The following is a 20,206-nucleotide window of genomic DNA, read 5'->3' on the forward strand; positions in this document are numbered from 1 at the left end:
TTCAGCAGGGAAAATGAAGCTGTTTTCAGTGCAGTAGAGTTCCTGACAAAGGATCTCTCTGTCTGTCCATCCAGCAGCTGTTTCTCCCGTTCAGCACCAAGTTGATCGAAGCACAGGGTGGGAATACGTGCAGGAGTCGGAGCAGCGACATTCCCATCCGTGATCCATGTCGGTTCCTTTGGCTGTCAGATGTAGGCAGAAGGCTCTCAGGACAGGCTCGCTCTGTCTGTGGACATTTTTGAATAGTTGGGGTTTGACTCCAGTTTTGGTGAATAAACAAATGAAGCTGGTTCAGCAAACCCATTTATTGATTTATTTGTTTAAAGACGTGTATTTTACAGTGATGCCGTAGAGAGAACACCACAACAGGGTTATTTAGTGTGTGGAAAGAGAGCGTTCACATGTGTGTGAATTGAGGTGACATCACCCAGCTAAGGACATCTCAGCTTGGACTGGGGAGCTCAGCGTGCAGTTCACATTGGTCAAAGGAAAAATGTTCCTAAATTCATAACTGAACTAGCTCTCTGGGAGTGGGAATAAGCACAATTCTTGAGCTGATTCAAAAAAAGAAAAGAAATTGGATTTATTTTTTATATTTTTTCCCCTAATTGTTCTAAAACAATTTAATTTTAAAATCAACCCTACTGAAAAATCTTGGATAGTCTTAATATGCATCTTAAACTTCCTGTTACCTTTGTCCCTTTTTCTTCCCATTTTGCTATGAAAAAAGGAAGGAAGTAGGGGAAAGGCTACAACAGAAAGAAGTTTGTCAGTTTTTCTAATAATCCCTAGAGTTCTCTAAAATAGGTTCTGTTGATTTATTATATGCAGTTTAGTTTTGAAATCGTTGTGCTAATAGTGTCAGGAGTTACTGTAGAGAATCAAGTCATTACCAGTGCCTCATATAGAAAACTTTCCTAATGCACTCTCTTTTCCTTAATCCTCGCTGAGAACTAGATGGGGATATGGCAGCAGGAGGGAGGCAGAGCGAGTGAGCGAGCTGAGGTTCACCAATGGGTGACTGGTGGGTGCTGGTAAAAGTAGAAGGGAAAATGGTTCTGCTTACGTGCAATGCCATGGCACAAACAAAATACTTCTCTCACAGGCTAGAAAATAGGGTAGGATTGGATCATTCAGCTAAGCTTTCAGAAATCATACGAACATGATCCATAAACAACTGAAAGGGTGACTTTTAAGAACCTCTTTCTCCCCCTGCTTGGTATGCTGGTCGTTTATCATCGTGCTGAAATGGAATCCCCTTTCAAAGACATAACAGCTTCTTGTTTACTTAAACACAAAATGGACGATGGGCTGAAAGGTTTTTCTGCCAGCAGAGCAGTCACAGAGAGCTTGGTACAGCTCTGGAGCCGAAACAACTGTGCAGCCTCCACACCCTGCACTGAACCAAGCCAGCCCTGGAGAGGCTGGGTGAAAGGAGTTGGGGTGTCCTGTGCTGGAGCTGAGTCCACAGTGGGCGTCACGAGCCACAGGAGAGAACCAGGGCTGTGGGTGTGGGCAGGTGACCCCTCAGAGGGACAGGGTGCTCTCTCGCAGGCTACCCTGCACACCCACTGGCTCACTCTGCCCTCCAAAACCACAGAGCAGAGGGTGGTATGGAAGTGAGTACAGCAAAGATTGGATTCACCAGGGTTAGTTTGGGGTGAGGCTTCCCCTGCCCTTTGCCCTACTGGGGGAGTTGGAGCTCCAGCAGCATGTCCCTGATCCACCTTGGGCACATCTCTGTGAGCCACAGCACCATCCCTCGGGACCAGAGAGTTTTTGCTGAACTCTCAAGAAATTAAATGTATCTCTACGTATTTATACAGAGAAAGCACATTTTAAAGTACCAGGGCAGTGAGTGGGGAGACAGCCAAAGGAAGAACTCCCTGAGCAGAGCAGACAGTGTTCCCATGCATCCCATGCAGGGCTCGCTAGGTCTGTCTTGCACAGTCCTTGTCCCAGTTCCTCTGCTCAGGTGTCAGCTCTCGCAGAGCAGGAGAATCCAGGGAATTCCAGCCAGTGGGATGCAGACAAGTAGTTTCTACCCAACTTAAAAATTTGTTTCTCTTCTGCAGGACCTGAGCTGTGCCTTCCCCCTCCCACCTGCCTCCCTCCTGCCATACTCCGGGGTGGTGTCCAGCAGCTGGACCAGCTGTCCCCAGCCTGAGACTGTCCCACAGCTGTGACTGTCTGAGCAGAGTCACAATGTTTCAGCAACCTGCGGTTTGTTGTAACCTCTCATTTTCTCAATCTGCTGTGTGTTAACTGGATCCGTCAGTGGGGAATTCCTCGGGGCTCAGCGGGGTGCAGCTGGGGTCCCTCACGCAGGATGGCTGGTTTGTGGCTGCAGTGCAGCTGGCAGCATTTTCTGGGATTTTCTTAAAGCTCTGGTGAGTTTCCCTTCCACAACTGAGTCTCTGTCCTGTGGGACACCAGCCTCCATAGGGGCCAAGGTAGAAACCACACACTCAGGAAGCTGGTTGTCATTTTGATTTTGTTTTGTTTTTTTTTTAATTTGAAATAATTCTTTGAAGCAGATTCAGGGCAGATACCACTGACCTCTTACCACAAACTTTTAACATGTATTCGCAATGATAGAGTCGTACAGCTTAAAACACAAAATAAGGGGTGGAGGAAGAGAAAGAGGCCACTGCTGTGTGTGTCTGGGTCCCAGGTCAGGGAGAGTGGCCATGTGGGGTTCAGTCTCATCCCCTGGCTGAGTGGGGCTGTGCTGGGGCTGTGTGCTCGGGCTCCAGTTGAGGCCTTTGATCATGAAATCAATCCCATGTCTGGGTCCTTCACTGGTTCATGCTCCACTTCTCCTCCCCGCAGTGTCCCCACAGAGCCCTGGGGGAGCCTCTGTGTATGCTCCCACTCCTCAGCAGCGTTCTTCCACAGTCCTGGGCGGGGTGTGTGTGCAGCCTCCTTAAGTATTGTGTGTGTGGCCTCTGTCGGTCTGTGGGTCAGTCTGGAATATGTGTCTGTCTCTGGACATGTGTACGTGGTGTAGCAGTGCTCTGTTCAATAAAGCTTTCATATACATAGCAGCAATGGAGTCTTGCCATCAGGTGACGCACAGGGCCAGCTACTGGGCAGGGCTAGCGGGCGTCGTGGGCACCATGGCCCCTCTCTGTTTGTTCTTCCTCTTCTTGGTGCCAGACTTAGTGTCTTTGGTGTCTTTCCGATTTCTATTCCCATTATCTTGCTTTCCTTGCTCTTCCTTTTTCTTCCTTTTCCCTGCAGTAAAGCAAAGGGGCAGTGTGAAGTGGAGTGAGGCATCAGGGAACAGATTAGCCATCTCCACCTCCCCCTGCCCCTCTGGCTAATTCCTGTGCATTTCGTTACTGCTCAGAACTGTTTCCCCTCAGAACACTCAACACAGCTGCAATCCTTGTCCATTCTGTAACAAGATAACCAGACCACCATCCTTCCTGAAGACACTCTAATTCCTGGGAAAAACAGACCTAAGCATTCTGGTAGAGAAGGCAACTCCCATCACGGCAGCACGCAGGCATGCACCCTTGGCTGCTCTCTGGCCAGGGAAGAAGCTAAAACAGCTGAAACCTGTGGCACACATGGCAAGCTGTGCCAAGGATCACCCCCTGGGGGCTGTGCCCCTTCCACCTGCAGTTCTTCCAGCTGCTGTCACATCTGTATCCCCTGCACTTCAGAGGGGTCGGGAGCTGCACAGCACATTTGTGACACTGGACAGTTGGCTGAGTACTTGTGCCTGACCTGTATAGGGTGTGGGGAGGGATGGCGAGACACTCCACCTCTGCTCACCTTCGGGGCACTGGTTCTTCTGCACAGTGCATCGCCGCACCTCCGTGGTTGCAGGACACAGAGACACATCCCCAGAGGGAGCCTGCAGAATCCGCCGTGTTCGGTCTTCATTGCCCTTCTTGAAGCCACAGAGCTTCCTTTTCTTGGAGCAGGGCCCCCATGGCCCCCACTCACTCATTTCACATTGTGCTGCCAGGATAACAAGAGAGCCCAGCTGTAACTCCCATTCCTGGGTTGCCAACTCAGGCCATCCCAGAACCCACCATTGCATCTCTCCCCCACCTTAGGCTGCAAGGGAGTGTGTGTTTCCTCAGCAGCTTCCTAAGTCCCTGAGCACCCCCTTCCTTGCCAGAACACACCAACTCTGGGTCACAGTTCACAAACACCAGGGGCTGCTCCCCATCCAGGCTGGTTCCAGAGGGCTCTGCCCCATGAAGGGCTGTGCTGTCACCCCCTCAACACGGGTATGATGAGGGGTTCAGTTCATCACCTAAATCCCCCTGCAGCGCTACCCACGACCAGACACGCCGAGCGCAGGGCTGGACCCGAGGCTGCTTACCAGGACTGCTGCACTCCATGGTGCCGTTGGCAGCAGCGTAGCCTTCGGGGCATGTGACGTAACATCTCCCTTTGTGCAAATACAAACCTTCCTTACATTTTGTGCAAAAGTTTCGACTGAAACAGGACTCACAGTTCTCAATTTTGCATTCTGGGGAAAAAAAACCAAACACCAAAGCCATCATGTAGTCTGATGTGAACAAAAGACTCATGAAGCCAACCAGAGCCCAGTCCTGGCTCCCAGGGGTCTTGCAGCAGCCAGGGCATGTCTCTGAGTGTCCTGCCAGGCCTGGCTGTGCCACTCAGAAGTGAGTTTTCTTTGCACCATTTCCTGTGCAGGACAGCCCTGTGCTGCAGCTCTCACATCCAGCAGCAGCCACTGCCAGGACAGAATCAGGTAGGATGGGAAAGTTTTGGGCTGCTGTTCAGCTGAGCATCAGTCAGCCAAAGGGGACAGTGAAAAGGATACAGTCCCGGCTCCAGCTGCAGCTACAGGACAGGCTGCATGGAAAGGCAGTTAGATGGAAACCTGGCCATGAGGATGCTGTGCATGGACCTGCCAGGGGAGTGATCGCATGTTTCCATGTCCAGCTCTTTCTGGTGCTCTGGCTACAAGATGCAAGCCAAGGATTTCACTCAGAGCTGCCTGAGTCTGGTGAGCAGTAGAGAAGCAATAGAGGCACTAAATGCCTGAAAGGATCTCCCCCCTCCCAAAGGAAACCAGTGCCAGTCTGGCAGCCCATATAACAAAACCGCCCAGAGGTCCTGCAAGATCCCAGGTCCACAGCATGCCCATGTGGTGCTGAGCAGGGTTCTTGTCAGGCAGATGGCTGCCATGCTCAGCCCTGCCTCTCCCCTTCCATACAGCCACAGCACCTCCTGCACCTGAGCACAGGCACGTGCTGCCCTGCAGAACACTGCCACCTGCCCATGCCCGTTCCCTCCCAGCCCCACACTCACTGATGCACTTGTTCATGTCCGTATTGCGAAGGCCAAAGTATCCCAGTGGGCAAGAAGGCAGGCAAATCCCAATTTGTCGGATATCGTTCCGCTCCAGAAGGATGAAGAGTTTGGGGGAACACCTCAGGCACCCATTGAACTCAGAGCACAGGTCACAACCTCTGGCACAGCCCTGACTCAGCTCAGTGCTGACTGGAAGAGCAGGAGAGAGGCAGTGGTTAGTGCCGGGCTCTGCAGGCACCAGCTGTGACCCCAAACCACTGGCAGGAAGGGCAGGAACTGGGACAGAGCAAGGGCCAGGGTCCTGCAGCACTGACACACTCCCAGGACTGCTCCGGCCAGACACCATGGCCCCACTCCCTGATGCCCACAGGCGCCGGCGCTGTGCCGAGCACAAGCATGAGAGTCACGACAGTGGCCATGCTGAGGAGCAGGACCCAGAAGCAGCCACCAGCTGTGCCCGGAGCCCCAGCACTGTCCACCCCAGCCCACTGCCTCCCAGCCCTGCCCATCAGCCCTGATGCCCACGGCGGGGAGACACTCATGACGGGCAAGTGCCCAGGGGTCCTGCACCTCCTGCTGCCTCCTCACTCGGAGCTGGCGGTGCCTCCATGCCAAGGACCAGCAGGGACCAGAGTGCACGGTCCTGGAGCAAAACTGTTTTACTAATTCCATCCATGCTGTGTCCCAGGCTGGATCTCACTCTGACCCTGCCTATGTTAAACTCTCTCTGGCAGTGGGAGGTGTCACTGCCCCCAAAATAGAGATGTGTTCTCAGCTCCTGCGTTCAGTCCAAGAAAAATACTCAATCCCATGTCTTGAGAGTTTTCTGCTTTTAATTATCATATAAAATGCTGCTTGTTTTGAAACCAATCGCATTCTTTGCAGGCTAGAATGCAGGTTATTTTTATTAGTTTATTATGCAAGCCATGTCCTTGTTTATAGAAAAGCTGTGTATTTAAAAGATGTATTCTTTTAAATACCGTGTTTACTACACTTCAAAAGCAAGCGCGGAGCAGCACAGTGTTCACATGCCAGGACTAGAGGTAAGAGAGCTGCCCTGTCCCCCTGCCATGACTCAAGAGCCTGGCAGTCCCTGCAGCCTGCCCCAGCCCCATTGCCGGGCCTGTGGGTGTGGGGGCTGCTGCAGCCTTGGGAAGAGACACTCAAGGCAGGAGGGTCCTCAGCCCCCAGCTGCCAAGAGGGTTCACTGGTCTAGATTGGGACCCCCTTGGCACTGTGGGCCCTGGCCCCTCTACACAGGGACCCCCAGCGATCCAGCCCCATCCCTCCTGCAGTGCTGGGCCCTGGTGCCAAGCTCAGCATCCACGGCAAAGGTATAAACTGGGCCCTTGCTGGAAATTGCCCTTTATAGCATTAGCCATGACGTCAGGTTTTCCTTGTTCTCCCAGGGCTCAGCAGTCCCAGTTTTAATATAAAATCAATTTTATATAATTTAATTTAAAACAGTTTTAATGTAAAACAGTTCTAACATGAGCTTTCATAAAGGAGGGCAAATGCCCATGGCTGCTCTTGTGCCAGTTCTGCCTGGCTGCCCTGCACAAGCCCCACCAGGGACCCTCTGAGCTGGAGGCATAGCTGACGCCCCTGTGACCTCAGGGCACACTGCATCTCAGAGCTGTGGCACGTCAGGGGACATGGCAGTGCGTGTCTGCCTGGGAGTGGGACTGGGGGAGCTCTGTGGGCTCTTGGGGCACCACAGGCCCTGCCCAGCTCCCTGTGTTATAAACACATTCACACCAGCATGACCCTCATGGCATCATGAGAGGAAGTAGAGAAGAAAAGCATTTCATACATACTTCGTCTTTGCCTCTTGCCCTTCACCACTTTGCTGCTGCCTGTTAGATCCATTGAGCTTAGAAAAACCACCACCACAAGCAGTCCAAGCTGCATAGTAACTCTCCAGCGCTGCAACCCCTCCGTCGTGGGGTGGTCGTGGGAGCGTGCTCCACAGCTGGGGTCTCTGCTGCCGCTAAATCGTCTCAGGTGGGATCAGAGCTGAGAGTCTGTGCACAGAGCCGGGTCTGGGACCATATCCACAAGCTACATCAGCACCAGCGAGCTTAGGTAGCAGGTAACATGGCTCTACCTTCATCCCTGTCAGGAGTGCAGGAGCTTGGCCCTAGTCCCATCAGGGGCTTGGCAGCGGGCGTTAGCTGCTTGCAGTTTCCAAGTACGCTGGCAGGAACTGCAAAAGAAGAGGAGAACAGGTTAACTTGACAGACAGCATCACTCCCACAATGGCTGGGGGCGAGCACGGGGGTTGTAGGGTGAGCTGAACATGCTGGTAGACAGTGGCATCCGGAACGGTATGGGGAGAACTGTGCTCCAGCCTCATCATAAGTCCCTGTTGCTAATAATCAGCACCCGTCGAAATGCTCAGCGCAGCTTTGCCATCTGCCAGTGCTGCAAAGAGTTATAGCTGGAACTTGTTTAAAATAGAGCCAGACCCCTGGGCCACCCTCCCCAAGCAGCAGATGGCTGCTGCGGGTGCCAGGCACACAAGATGTTTCCCATCAAGTGGGCACCTCTGGGGCTGGTAGTCAAGCCTAGCAGAGAGTGAGCCTGCAGTCCCCAGCCAGGGCTGGGACTGTCTGGGGACAGGGTGGGATCCTCTGCAAGCTACCCAAAATGCTGTGTTTCTGCTCTGAGGGAATTTCCAAACCTCCCATCTCCCATTCCCTGAAGCACAGGGCAGGGTCAGCACTGTGCCTGCACAGGGCCGAGTGCGGGAGCTGCTCTGCCCCGGGCTCACCGGCTCCTACGGCCCCCCAGCAGAGACAGCCCAGTGTGGGGCAGCGAGCACGGCTGTGTTGGGCAACGAGTGCGGCTGCGAGTGCCGCACTGCCCTCACCAACCCATGGCGCAGAGAGGCCCAACACGCTTGGCGGGACAGAGTGATGGGATGGCAACACCAGCAGGACGGGCTGGGCAGCAAACCAAGGGCTCTGCGTGAACTTCTGGAGAGAGAAAGGAAGCCCAGTTGCCTGACGGCCAGCCAGCACCCAGGACTCCACATGTACCATCCTTTCCTGAGAGTGCCCAAGCCTTTGCTCCAGCTGGCTGCTGACAGGGCATTTTCCCTATAGATTTCAAGTGTTTTTCCCTGTGCCTGGTGTGAAGGAAGGGTAAGTTCCATGCTGCACCAAGAGCTCTGGCACTGCCAAGCCAGGCCCCACTCTTCTCTACAGCTGGCAGAGCAAAGCCCTGCCAACGGCAGACATTGTGTGGAAATAAAGGCGACAACACTTGCTCTGTGAAGTCAAATGAAACAGAAAATTGTTTTAATCCCTTTATAATAACTGCGCAATCACTGATGCCCCAAACGACTGGTGGCGACAGTGCTGGAAGCGAGCCCGGCCTCAGCCTGGGATGGACTCGGTCCCCAGGGGACTGGTCCCCTCCCTGGCCCACCCTGGGTGAGGGACCTGCTGAGAGGCCATTGGCCCAAGCAGCCCCCCTGCTCCAGCCCACCTAAGGGTGCTTATGGCTACACAGCAGACCACCTGGAGGGAGGGGGCTGCCCCAGCAGCAGGTGTGGGCCGGCAGCTGCTGCAGGGAGATGTGACCTGGTGGCATCTCATGCCATGACACTGAGCTGTGCCCTTGTGAGCACCTCCCAGCAGCACTGGCTCACCTGTGCCGGCAGAGCTGGCGGCCATCGGGCGCTGTGGGGCCACAGCCACTGGTCCCCCCCGCCCTGGTGGTTCCGAACTTTTCATTGTGTCCCTGCTGCGACTGCCGGGGCAGGAGCCCAGCCCTCCCCATGTGCTTGTCGTTACAGCCCACGGCTCGTCCACAGGATTTTCAAATAAATAATTAGTCACTTGTGTAAACACCAACTTGTTCTGCACTTCCAAGCCTGTTTGCTGCAAGCTGCTTTATAAACACTGTCAAGTGCTCAAGCCGGGCTGCGAGAGTATTTACGGAGCGGGAAGCTGTGCAGAGCGGGGCTCTCCGCAGCTCCTCTGCACCTTGTGCAGGGACCTGGGCACGGCGCCGGGCTTCCCTGCGAGGTGGGGGCAGCGGGTCAGGAGGGTCCCTCCGGACAGGTGGTGTGGGATAGTCCGGCCATGCATAGCACAGCCACAGGACCCTGGCGATGCGAGCGGGTGTGAGCAGGCACGTCAGTGCAGCACAACCCAAACTCTCCCCAAATGAGTGCCGAGTGCCAGCGGCTCCGGAGGGACCGTGGTGCCGCCCCTGCTCCCGCGGCCCCCGGTTTTTAATTACGGCGGCTTTGCGGGTGAAGCGCGTTCACAGGAAGCACACGCCGTGTTTACACAACACTCACAGTTTGGGCACAGTCCCCCAGCGTGGGGACAGCAGCAGGGATGGATGTCCGGAGGGAGCAAACACAGCCCCAGCGTGCCAAGAGCCAGCATGAAGCTTGTGCCACCACCACGTACCCCATCTCCGAGGGCTTGGGCAGTCAGGGCAGGGAGGTGCCGTGGGAAACCTTGAGACCGCGGCACAAACCAAGCAAGCACACGCTTTTTCCTCCTTGTTTCCTTGCTTTCTAGCCCAAAGAGAGCCTGGGCTTGGCCACAGCTGTTCCCTCAGCACAGAAAGGCCACTGGCATTCTAGATGCTGCAGAGTCAGTGTCTTGGCAGGTCATCACACACGATCCACAGGTCTCCAAATCCCCCCCACGAGCACCTGGGGGTCTGTGGTGAGCCGTCTGGCTGGACTGCCAGCTCTTCCCATCCTCACCACAGGACACGAATTATGATTCTTTCTGTTACTGCAGCCAAGCAGTTCTGTCATATCAGTCAAGCTCAGGTTGCTACAAACAATTTCCAGTCTAAACATCAGCAGGATTTATACCATTATCCCATCTACAGGAAGAATTTGGGGTAACCTGAATTGCTCTGAATTCATTTATGGGGAGACCTGGCCCCTGAATCTGAGATGGCACTAAGCCTTGTTTGCAATTCAATCAGGATAAATTGGTCCTTGGGAGCTCCAATACAAACCAGAAAATGTAAACCATCCAGATAATTTGCCATTAGTCCTCCTACACACAAGGTGAGAAAGACCAACATTATATCCCCAGGATATTTGAGACGTAATCCACAATAACTAAATTGCTGATATATTGCCTGTTGCTGGATGTACCAGGGATCTGAAATGTAAACGGGCTCTCCAAAGGTTTATTGAGCCTCGGAGAGAAGGACCAGATGCTGGAGGCAGGACAAACCTGGTTACAGCAGCACTAGGAATGAACTCCTGGGAACTGCCAGGTCACTGCCAACAGCCAGCTGGGCACCAGCTGTGAGGTGGGGAATTTGGGTTTCCAGGTCCTGAAGCTGGATAGAGAATTTGAATTTCTTCTTGGTAGTCAGTGAGGGGTGTGAATATGCAGAAACTGGCTTCCTGCAGGAAGAGTCATGGTTTTGCAGGGTCTCACTCGGGTTAGTTTGATCCCATGTCTTCCAGCCCCACACCAGGGGACAGCACCCAGGAGAGACCACCCTGAGCCATCCCAGCCCCAGGGCAGAGTCTGGCTCTGCAAGGTTGTGGGTGGCAACAGCAGCTCTGTGCTGCCGGCTCATTCCCCAGCCTGCCTTTGTGGAGCTTTCAACAGGCCCCTCAAATACCAATGATGGCACTTGGGTATCCATTGTCCCTGTTCCACAGGCACACAGGGATGTGCCCACACTGCTGGTGCTCCCTGAGCCCGCTGTCTGCTCTGCCTGCACCCTCCTGCCTGCGCTGGTGACCCCATGGCAGAGCTCCCTGCCTGCTCTGCCAGCCCCACCGTGGGAGAGAAGCAGCCAGGGCTGAGGGAGCAGGTTTGGGCCCTTGTTCTCTTTGGGAAAGTCCCTCTCTTCTGCTGTGTTCCCAAGGGCTGTTTTCCTGTCGGCAGGGCTAATGCTCCAGGAGCAGCACTGTGAAACCCTCTTCAGTGGAAGGTCCCACCATGCTTGGCTTGGCCATCACAGCTGCCACAGGGTGTCTCACGTGCCTCCAGCAAACATCTCTGCACATGCACAGGCAGAGCCACTTTGTTCTGCTTAATCCTTGAAGCAATAAAAGAAGGCTGCATTAAGTCAAATTTCCGAACCAGAAGGTCTTCATTTGATATTAGATCCTAGTGCCAAGTTCTGCAAAATCCCCAACCCATAAACTTCACTGAAAAAATAAAATAATAAAGCCCAATCTGGCAGCAGAGCTATCCACAGCATTGTTGAGGTCTGACTTCTTCCACTAACTCCTGCACTGCATTCCCCGCATCTGCGGAGCTATGCTGTGACCCGCTGATGGTGAATACGCTGAGGAGAGGCTGCTGCTCATGACCACCCCTCTGCCCTGGCCTGGCAGTGGGAGCTGCTCTGGGGGTCAGCAGCCCCTCAGCCCCTGCAGCTCCAGCCCCCAGCTCCAGCCGTGGCTCCACTCAGCACCAGCTCTTTGCCCGCCTTGCACAGTGCCTGGCACAGTAGCTGCTCCAAGTAACGCTGTGCTCCATAGTGCCACAGGCCTCCCTCCAGGAGTGCTTGTGCTTCAGTGCTGTAAAACATCAGGAAACGTTTTACAGGGGGATTTCCATGGCCCTCATGCCAGTGCAGAGGCAGCACGCTGCTCTGGAGGAGGAGGCAGAGCCCTGAAGCAGGGTGCAGGATCCATGCCTGCCGCTTCTCCACAGAACTAGAGCAGCATCTGGAATTGCACTGGAATCACCCTGGCAGGCACAGTTCTGTGCTGAGACCAGGATGCTGCCTGGGGATCTGACTGCAGTCCTGGGAGCAGCAAACCTGTGTCTCTTAGGTACAGCTCAGGTGGCTTTGAGCCTCCCACAGATCAGTAACTCACCAGAACAGCAGAACCAAATTTCAGACCAGGAAACAGAACAGCCCAATTTGGGGTAGCACAGACCAGAGCACTGAAAATCTGGCTCTTCCCCCAAAAGGGCTGGCTCCCTAAAGGCCCTTTGCTGAGCCAGGACATGCTCAGCAGGTGCCCCAGGAGGTGAGGGGGGGACACACACCATGTCAGCTATAGCCCTGGGTGTGGGGAGCAGGGGTGTCTGACGCAAACCAGGAAGCACAGTCAGGGGTGCTGAGGCTCATCCTACAACAAGTGTGCACATTCAGCTCAATATGCAATTCCCCTCTTATTTCTATGTAAATGCATGCAAACAAGGGCTTACAGCTCCTTCCACCCCAGACCCTTCCTGCCAGTTTTGTAAACATATATTTCCAGGCTCACAGGAGCCTGGTGAACCATGAGCTGCTGTGCTGATCTGCAAAGGCAGACCCAAAGCCTGAAGCCCAGGGCAAAGCCCGGAGCAGCACCTGGGGCTTTCTGCTTGGCCATGTGCACAGGAACCATCTGCCAAGTGGAGCTTCCTGAAGGGATTCCCAGTGCTGTGGTTCTCCCACGGAGACATCGCTGCCTGGGAAATCTGAGCCTTGTAGAGCCAGGAGTAGCATCAACTCCAGCAGCAGAGGAAAACAAACTGGGAAAAACAACCCGCAGCCTCAGCTCTGGGTGTGTGGCAGGACGGAGCACGCGGTCAGCAGGAGGGAGTGAGCAGGCAGTCAGGGTGTCCTCCAGACCAGCTGCTGCTGCCAGCCTGGACTGAGCCCATCCAAATTCTGCTGTTTTGTGGGATGACAGCACCCTGCACCACTAGAACAGGGGGACCAAGTTCAGAGCTCTGCAGGCCTGGCAGTGCTCAGGGTGGTTTGCAATGAAGGACATCCTGCAGCCAGCCCCTGCCACCCTGCTGCCCATGGGCATGTGGGGAAGCTGCAGTCCCAGAGGATTTTCCTGAAGCAGGTTGGTGGTGGGTATGACAGGAAGCCTGTTGGTATTTGCTAGGCCTTAGGCAAAGACAGGCACTTTCATCCTTGGCAAGATGTCAGGTCACCCTCACACCACACAGAGGAAGGGTCTCTGCTGCCAGTGCCACCTCTCTCAGCTGCATGGTCCCCTCTGTCCCACTCCGGGGCTGTCCCCATAGGCCAGGAGGGTTGACCCGGCCCTCGGCTCTGTTGCTCACCGCAGCCCCAGCCTCACGGTACGGGAAGAGCTCTGCCAGCTCACATCTAGCTCGGCTGATGGAAACGTGGGGTTTATGCTGGGCTCAGCTGCTGCCTGCACACGCTGGCACGGCCGGCTCGTTTTGGCTGCACTCAGGGGATCACTGCCCCGTATCTCCAGAGCGGGTGCCTGCACCCTGGCTGCTCCCCGCCGCGTCCCTCAGGGTGGTGCTGCTGCTCTCGCAGCGGCTGCGCCGGGGCCAGGGAGCTGATCCAGCTGAAACGAGCCTTTTTTCCAGGGTGGTTTCCAGGCATGTTGCAGCGCTGGCATTCCCAGGCCTGCAGTGCTGCTGCCATCCTCCCACCCAGCCTTCACAATCTTGGCCCCACAGTGGGGTGAGAGGATGGAGTCAGGAGTTCATCCACTCCAGAGTCACCAATGGACTTCAGACAAAATCATTCCAAATGGAGAACCCTCCAGGTAGACGTTTCACTGCAAGTGCCCAGTCCCTACAGGATCTCAGCGCAGACCTGGCCATCCCAAACTGCATTGTAAGCGCTGCCCCAAGTTCACAGACCTCCATGTGACAGGATTTTTTTGCGTGAGTACCTGCTGACCCCTGTGCAACAGAGTGGAGGCTCCATGTGTGCCTTGTCATGCAGCATTTTCTGCTGCCAGTATTACGCTATTTCAAAGCCTTTTACTGTAAGGTGCCTCTTTAAACCCAAACCACATCACCTGAACACTGTGATCCTCTATACCCAGGGCCGTTCAAGGGAACATACATGCCTGAGCCTATAAAATACTCCAGCAGCCCAGGGGTGACCAATCCCCAGTCACCCACACTCACATCTTGCAGCACCTAGCTCCATCAGCACAGAGAACCAAGGCTGAGGCATCACCTTCACCCACACCCTTGCTGGGGAGCTGCGTCCCAGCCCAGCTACGGGAGCCCTCACTGACCCATGGCAGCCAGCACTGGATCCAGCAGCACTTCCCCTGCACATCGGCACCAGCTGCTCACACCACGTCTAATTATTGCCGTAATCGCTATTAACTATTTCTCCACTGATCCCCCATTCAAAACGCCACAGAGCCTGTACTTACCCCACGCTCTCCAAGCGCCTGCTGTGCCCCCGTGGGTGCGTGGCAGGAGGCTGGGTTAGGTGTAGCCACAACAGTACCGAGACAGCAGCAGCTTAACTGTCCCGTCCTCCCATTGCCCCTGTCTCTGCGATCAGTGGGAGGGCAGTAGGGCACGGCCACCCGCTGCACCGTGGTCGAAGGGACCCTGCAGCTGGTCCAGAATTGGGTACGAGCTCCAGCAAGCTGATCAATGTGCCGACCAGCTCTCCATGTCCCCTTCCCCAAAACGGGACGGTAACACAGTGGCAGGGGACACGCGCAGCAGCCCAGCTTCCCTGCAAGCCCCACGCACCTCGGGGGAGGGGGGGAGAAAGGGGATCCCACAGATCGTGCTGTGATTTCACACAGCTCTCATTGTCTGAACTCATTATCCACGTTGCACAAGGCAAACCCGCAGTCAGATGCTGACACGGCTCGCGTTCCTCATTAGCAGCCACATTGCAAAAGCTCCATCGACACAAACATGCATGCTGAAGCCCTTACCTCCAACTTGTCACTCCCTCATCATTGCAGAAAAGACTTACGGGGTTCTCAGGTTTAAAATACTATAAGCCCAACTACAAAATTCCTCAGTTCCTCCAGAGAAAGTAACACACACGTTTCTGTCAAAAAAAATGAAAAATATATTCATGGCGAGTTCATGGAGAAGTCTGGTGCATTTGGGTATTTTGGTCACTCGTTTTTTAAAGCAGGTTTCTAACAGGGTCCCAGGTTTTTCACGGAGAAACAAACCCTTCTGCGATGTACAGGATCTCAGCTCGTAAAGATTGCTCAGGCTAGTTCCTACTCCATCAGCCCACGCTGCTCCCTGCGTATGCAAAGCAGAAAATATGTGATCATATCAGAGCAATTTGCACATTAATAAATCCTGGGCTCAATCTGTAGACTCCGTCCCCATCCACTGGGTAGGGGCTTTTTATTATTATTATTACCAGAGTATCCAGCTTTGTAAAGGCATCCAGTGCAAACTCCTGCATGAGGGAATTCCACCCCACTAGTACCACCTCCTAAGACAATATCCAGCCAAAATATTGTGACTGTTGCAAAACCCGGACTGGAGCTCCACAAAGGACCTTCCAGCCTCGCATCCAGAGCCAACAGGGTCTCAGTAAATTACTGCAGAGTGACACACCATCAAGTTGTCTTTGTAGTCTTTTTTATTTATGACAGTTAATTCTGAGTTATTACTAACATTTTAGTGGTAAGTGGCATATGAAGTCATCAGCTGTCACAGCTGCATCTGTTAATAAACATGTCAGATATTAAAAGCAGCTTATTATCCTCTGGAGGGGGGAAGGCATGAAGGCGAAGAGCTCAGAGCCTGGTTGTTTTTCCATTGCTGGCTGTGCAGCAGAAGGAAACACTCCTGCTCAGAAGAACAGCATGGCTGCAGTGGGACTGCCTGGGACACCTGCCCTCCGGCACATCTGAGCAGCCTGGGAGCTCTCCTCCCTGAGCTGTCAGCTCCCTTTCCCTCCTCCACCTGCACTCCAGGATGGACACGTGACAGACCCCACTTCATGCAGGTGAACAGGGGACATCAGTGCTCAGGCACCTTCCCTGAGCCCCATCATACCTGGTGGGATGAGCAGATCCTGCACCAGGGCTCAGGCGGCAGCTGGTGTTCCCAGGAGCCATGCTGGACCCATTGTCCCTGTACAAGCCATACAGAGGAGTTGGTGTCCACCAGCCTCCTGAGGGCCAGCAGTGCTGCATGGCTGGCGGCCGCTGGCGCCCAGCCATGACTGACCCTCATCCCCAGTTCTCGCAGGGCTAAAGTGATGCTCAAGGCCATGGGGCTCTGCTGAGAGCCCTGGTGCCCTGGCAAGCTGTCCCGGGGGTATGTGACAAGCGGCCAGGTGGTCCCTTGGCATGACATGCCCATGGACCCTGGTAGTCTCCTGGGGGAGATTCCCCAAGCTTGCAGGGCCCTGAGCTGGAAGCCATAGGGCACAGGGTCTTTCAAAGGATGTCATGAGCCGTATGGTGGCTCCTGAATCTCTCCTGGATCCCCTGCTGGGGCCAGGGCAGTTCCCCTTCAACACTCTGCTGCCCACGAGCCCCCACTGAAGCATCCCTGACAGCTTGCTGGCATGAGCCCTGGTGTGCTCACTGGGACTCGGTATGGACCCAACAGCCCTGAGGAAGAGGAGGGCAAGGCTATGGATACAGAACATGGCATCAAGCAGCCCCCCAGACACAGAGATTCAGAGAGCCTCATGAATTCTTCACACACCTGCCATGTTCTCTGCTGTACACAGCGCTTGTGTGGGGGCAGCTGTGAACACAAAGGTGCAAAATAACCCAAACACAGGCAAGAGGGAAAACTCACCCTTTCTGCAGCTTTTCCTTTGTGCTGTATGTGTTAGTGCTCATGTACATGGAAGTTTTATTCATCCTGAATTTTCCTTGGCAGCTTGTTAAATGTCCCTCATTTCCTATTTGCAAATGATGTCACTGAGATCCTTGCTATCTCATAGGAGTGTTGTGAATGTGTTCTGCTTGTTGGCAGATGCTGAGCCATCACTGCTGCAAGTCTCCATATCAAAGACCTTTTTCTATTTATATTTAGAGCTTTTTTACTTTCTATTCTAGGAAATTCTCAAGTACTGTCAAATGTTGTCAGGGACACCATCACTCCGTTGACTGTATGAGTAAAAAATCTGATGAACCCAAGATCTGTATTTCATGCACATTGAACAGCCAAACCTCCTTTCTGATACTGGAGTGCTGCAGCCTCAGTTGACAGCCGTAGATCAAGTTTCAGTCTGAAGCAAACGTTTCTAAGTGAGCAATAAACCCCGAAGTCACAGCTCTGTACTGGCAATGCTGACAGACCCAGACGCAGCAGCAGGGCTACCAGCACAGCAGTAATTAGCCAACAGAGCAATGGGTCTGGCTGAAGGCAAAGGGACATGCTCACAGCTCCCTGGTGCCAGAGGTGTCATTGCAGAGGATGGTAAATCACACTAAATCCTGCCTTAATGCCCTGCACAAAAAATCCACCATCAAGTCCTACATTTCTTCCCCCTCTGACAGGAGCTCATTTACAGGCTTGGTTTTCTTTAGCTAATGACTGTTGAGGCTGATCCTAAATTAATCCCAAACAGGTTGTTTCTCTCCTGTACAAAAGGACATGAAGTTCCACATTTTAGCAGGATAAGATGCCAAGCCACTTCAGATTGAAAGCAGAGCTCTGACTCTCAGAGGGTTCCTTGACACCCACAGCAGATTCCCCGGGCTCCTCTGGTGGGGACATGGGCGCAGCAGCTCTGCACAAAGCTCACTCTGCACAGGAAGCGCCAATTCCCCCACATCCCCTAGCCCACCCTTAAAGTACGTGGTTCTCCTCTACATTAAAAACCTGCCATATTTTGGTCCAATTTCATCCCTCTATAGTTCCTGCCTTGCAAAACCCTCTGCCTCTCTCAATGAGGGGGGGAAGGCATATCCAGGGAAGGCCAACCCTGCCCAGGGGACTGCAGGGACAACTAGGAGCCATGTCCCTCGCCCCTGGTGCAGCTGAGGACATGGGGGCTGTGGGTGTACCCAGGTCTGCACCAAGCAGATCCAGCACTGAGCACCACAGCTTCTTTCAGACCCGCATTAACCCTACCAGTGCCTACAAATTCCCAGCTGGCACAGAGGGTGCATTACTCATCCCTGGTGCCTCATCAGCCTTTGATAATATCTCAGCATAAGCAAAAAGCAGAAAAGACACTCACAGAGAAAGCAGAAGGAAAGCGAGTACGTCCTGAAGTGTCTGTGACACTCCCAGACTGGACATGAGGTCTTTTCTGGTCTGCTGCTCTGAGGGTTCTCTGCTGCAGGATGACTGATAGCCCAGGCAATTGTTTGTAATAACACCTGAACACCTGCAGCCTGAGTCCTAGGAACACGGCTCTGCCAGTGCCTGCTCACTGCATCAACACTTGCTCTGGATGCCAGACAACGACTGCATTGCTGGCAGGGGCTGCACAGCCTGCGCTGAGGGTCAGGCACAGGGGCACCGAGATCATGCCTTCTATGGGAGATGTGAGAGCCAGAGGATGTGGAGCTGACTTCCTGATAGGATCACCAGGGCATGCCTCTGCTTCCCAAGCAAGCCCGGGCTTTCATCCAGTCAGTGCTGCTCACGGGTTGCGCTCAGAGGTGGCAGCAGTGGCAGCCTGCAGCAGCCCATGCTGGAAGCGTCTCCATCTGGGATTGTCCCTGGATCGTCATCCAGATTGGTGCTGAGAGCCACAAGCTGCAGAGCCATACAAACTGCTTCAGTGTAAAACTCTCCGTAGGTGACAGGAGAGCAAGATCCTGTCATCCCAGAGGTGGGTGGGATGAATTGCCCCATCCTGCCCCAGATGTGGTGCAGGCAGCAGCCGGGTGCCTGCCTGCACCCCCGCTCCCTGTGGGCCGGTCAGGAGTGGTCCAGCAGGACTGACCTGCTCTAGGCTTGCAATGCCGAGGGCAGGGGGTAGTTCCTGTGTGCCCCACCAGCTGTCTGGCTATTCAAACCCCTTTCTTGTGCCTGCCGGGTTTTCTGGCACCTCGTCCGTGCAGTCTGTACATTTCCCCTCTCCCCAAGGAGCAACATTATGCGCATGTTGGGAAACGCTCTTTTCCCATTTGCTCCGAAGGCCCTTTTCCCCTGTTGTTTGAGGAATGCTGTTTGAATTAGCTCCATGGATTGCAAACAGACCCCGTTGTTTTCCTTTCCCAATGCAGGGAGGCTTCTGTTCTCTCTGGCCTGCTGGATTAACCAGGGGCCTTACACACTGACCTCTCTGCAGCTCAGGGAAGCTAATTTAATCCCAATATTGTTACAGATCACAGCAGGACGGATGTCACAGATTCCTTGAGTCCAACCAGCATGGAGTGCTGGCAGGGACAGCAGCACGCTGTGTTTGTAGAGGCAGGAACTGCTGCAATTTTTCTGTTAAATTCCCTCTACAAAACTCATGCAGCTGGGGAGGACAGCAGCACGGGGGAACAGGGGGATACCCTGAGCACAGAGGGCCAACTGAGGAGATGCTCTGCCTGCATGTGCAGTGCGCCTGGCATGCCAGAGAGTGGAGGGTGGCTCTGAAATCTGGCAGAAGAGAAGGAGATACAGACTCGCATCTCCTCGATATTTTTTTCTCATTATAATTCTTTTTCCCTTGGTACCTGCTCCTGAAAGCGGCCTGTGATGTGATGCTGAGCCTGGAAAAGGCATCAGCACCCTCACAGCAGGGCAATACGTATACACCTCACTTGTGTTTGCAGGGGGAAGATCTGCCTTCTCGCCTTGCGTGCAGTGTCACAGCTCTGCCTCCCCTGGCTCCATGGCCCCACCTGAAACCATCGCTTTCCCCAGCACAGCCAAGGAGGGTGTCCAGCCCCCGCGAGCAGGGCAGAGGGGTGCAGGAGCCACCGGGGTTTGGGGGGAAGCCCTTCCTCTCCCAGCGTCACTCGGGGGGCTTTGATGTTCGGGAAAAATAAATTACTTTGGGATGCTATTAAAGAGAAGCTTGAATGATGACACACCACAGGGCTGGGACTCCCAGCATTTCTTGTAAACTCCATCCAGAGCTGGAAGTGGAAGAGGCCACTGGCACAGCCGAGAGGACATGAAACCAAGAGCCTCTGCAGCAGGAGTGGCTTTGTGAGCAGCTTGTCCCTCTGCCGGCATCTGCTCCCTCCCTCCTGCCTCTGCTGCTGCTGCTGATGTCCCCCAGGACCATGGGGCAGAGTTTGAGGAGCTGGGATGGGGCA

The 20,206-nt window shown here is 54.1% G+C and overlaps 1 protein-coding gene across 7 annotated transcripts in view; it reads right to left on the reverse strand.

Moving 5' to 3' along the window:
• Positions 1–290: 290 nt before the first annotated feature.
• RSPO1 (R-spondin 1) overlaps positions 291–20,206 on the reverse strand; it is a 24,379-nt gene continuing 4,463 nt past the window's right edge. For 2 of the 7 annotated variants that reach the window (XM_017736270.1, XM_017736268.1), the window contains exons 2-6: positions 7,412–7,510; positions 5,302–5,493; positions 4,343–4,492; positions 3,784–3,972; positions 291–3,237 (exon numbers count right to left, since the gene is read on the reverse strand). In XM_017736270.1, the coding sequence (XP_017591759.1) occupies positions 3,086–3,237; positions 3,784–3,972; positions 4,343–4,492; positions 5,302–5,493; positions 7,412–7,454 (726 nt within the window). In that variant the 5' untranslated portion in view covers positions 7,455–7,510 and the 3' untranslated portion in view covers positions 291–3,085. The other 5 variants (XM_017736267.1, XM_017736266.1, XM_017736265.1 and 2 more) reach the window with 5 other exon arrangements.

Source organism: Corvus brachyrhynchos, unplaced genomic scaffold, assembly GCF_000691975.1.
Source record: "Corvus brachyrhynchos isolate BGI_N302 unplaced genomic scaffold, ASM69197v1 scaffold65, whole genome shotgun sequence".
Classification (NCBI taxonomy): Eukaryota; Metazoa; Chordata; class Aves; order Passeriformes; family Corvidae; genus Corvus; species Corvus brachyrhynchos.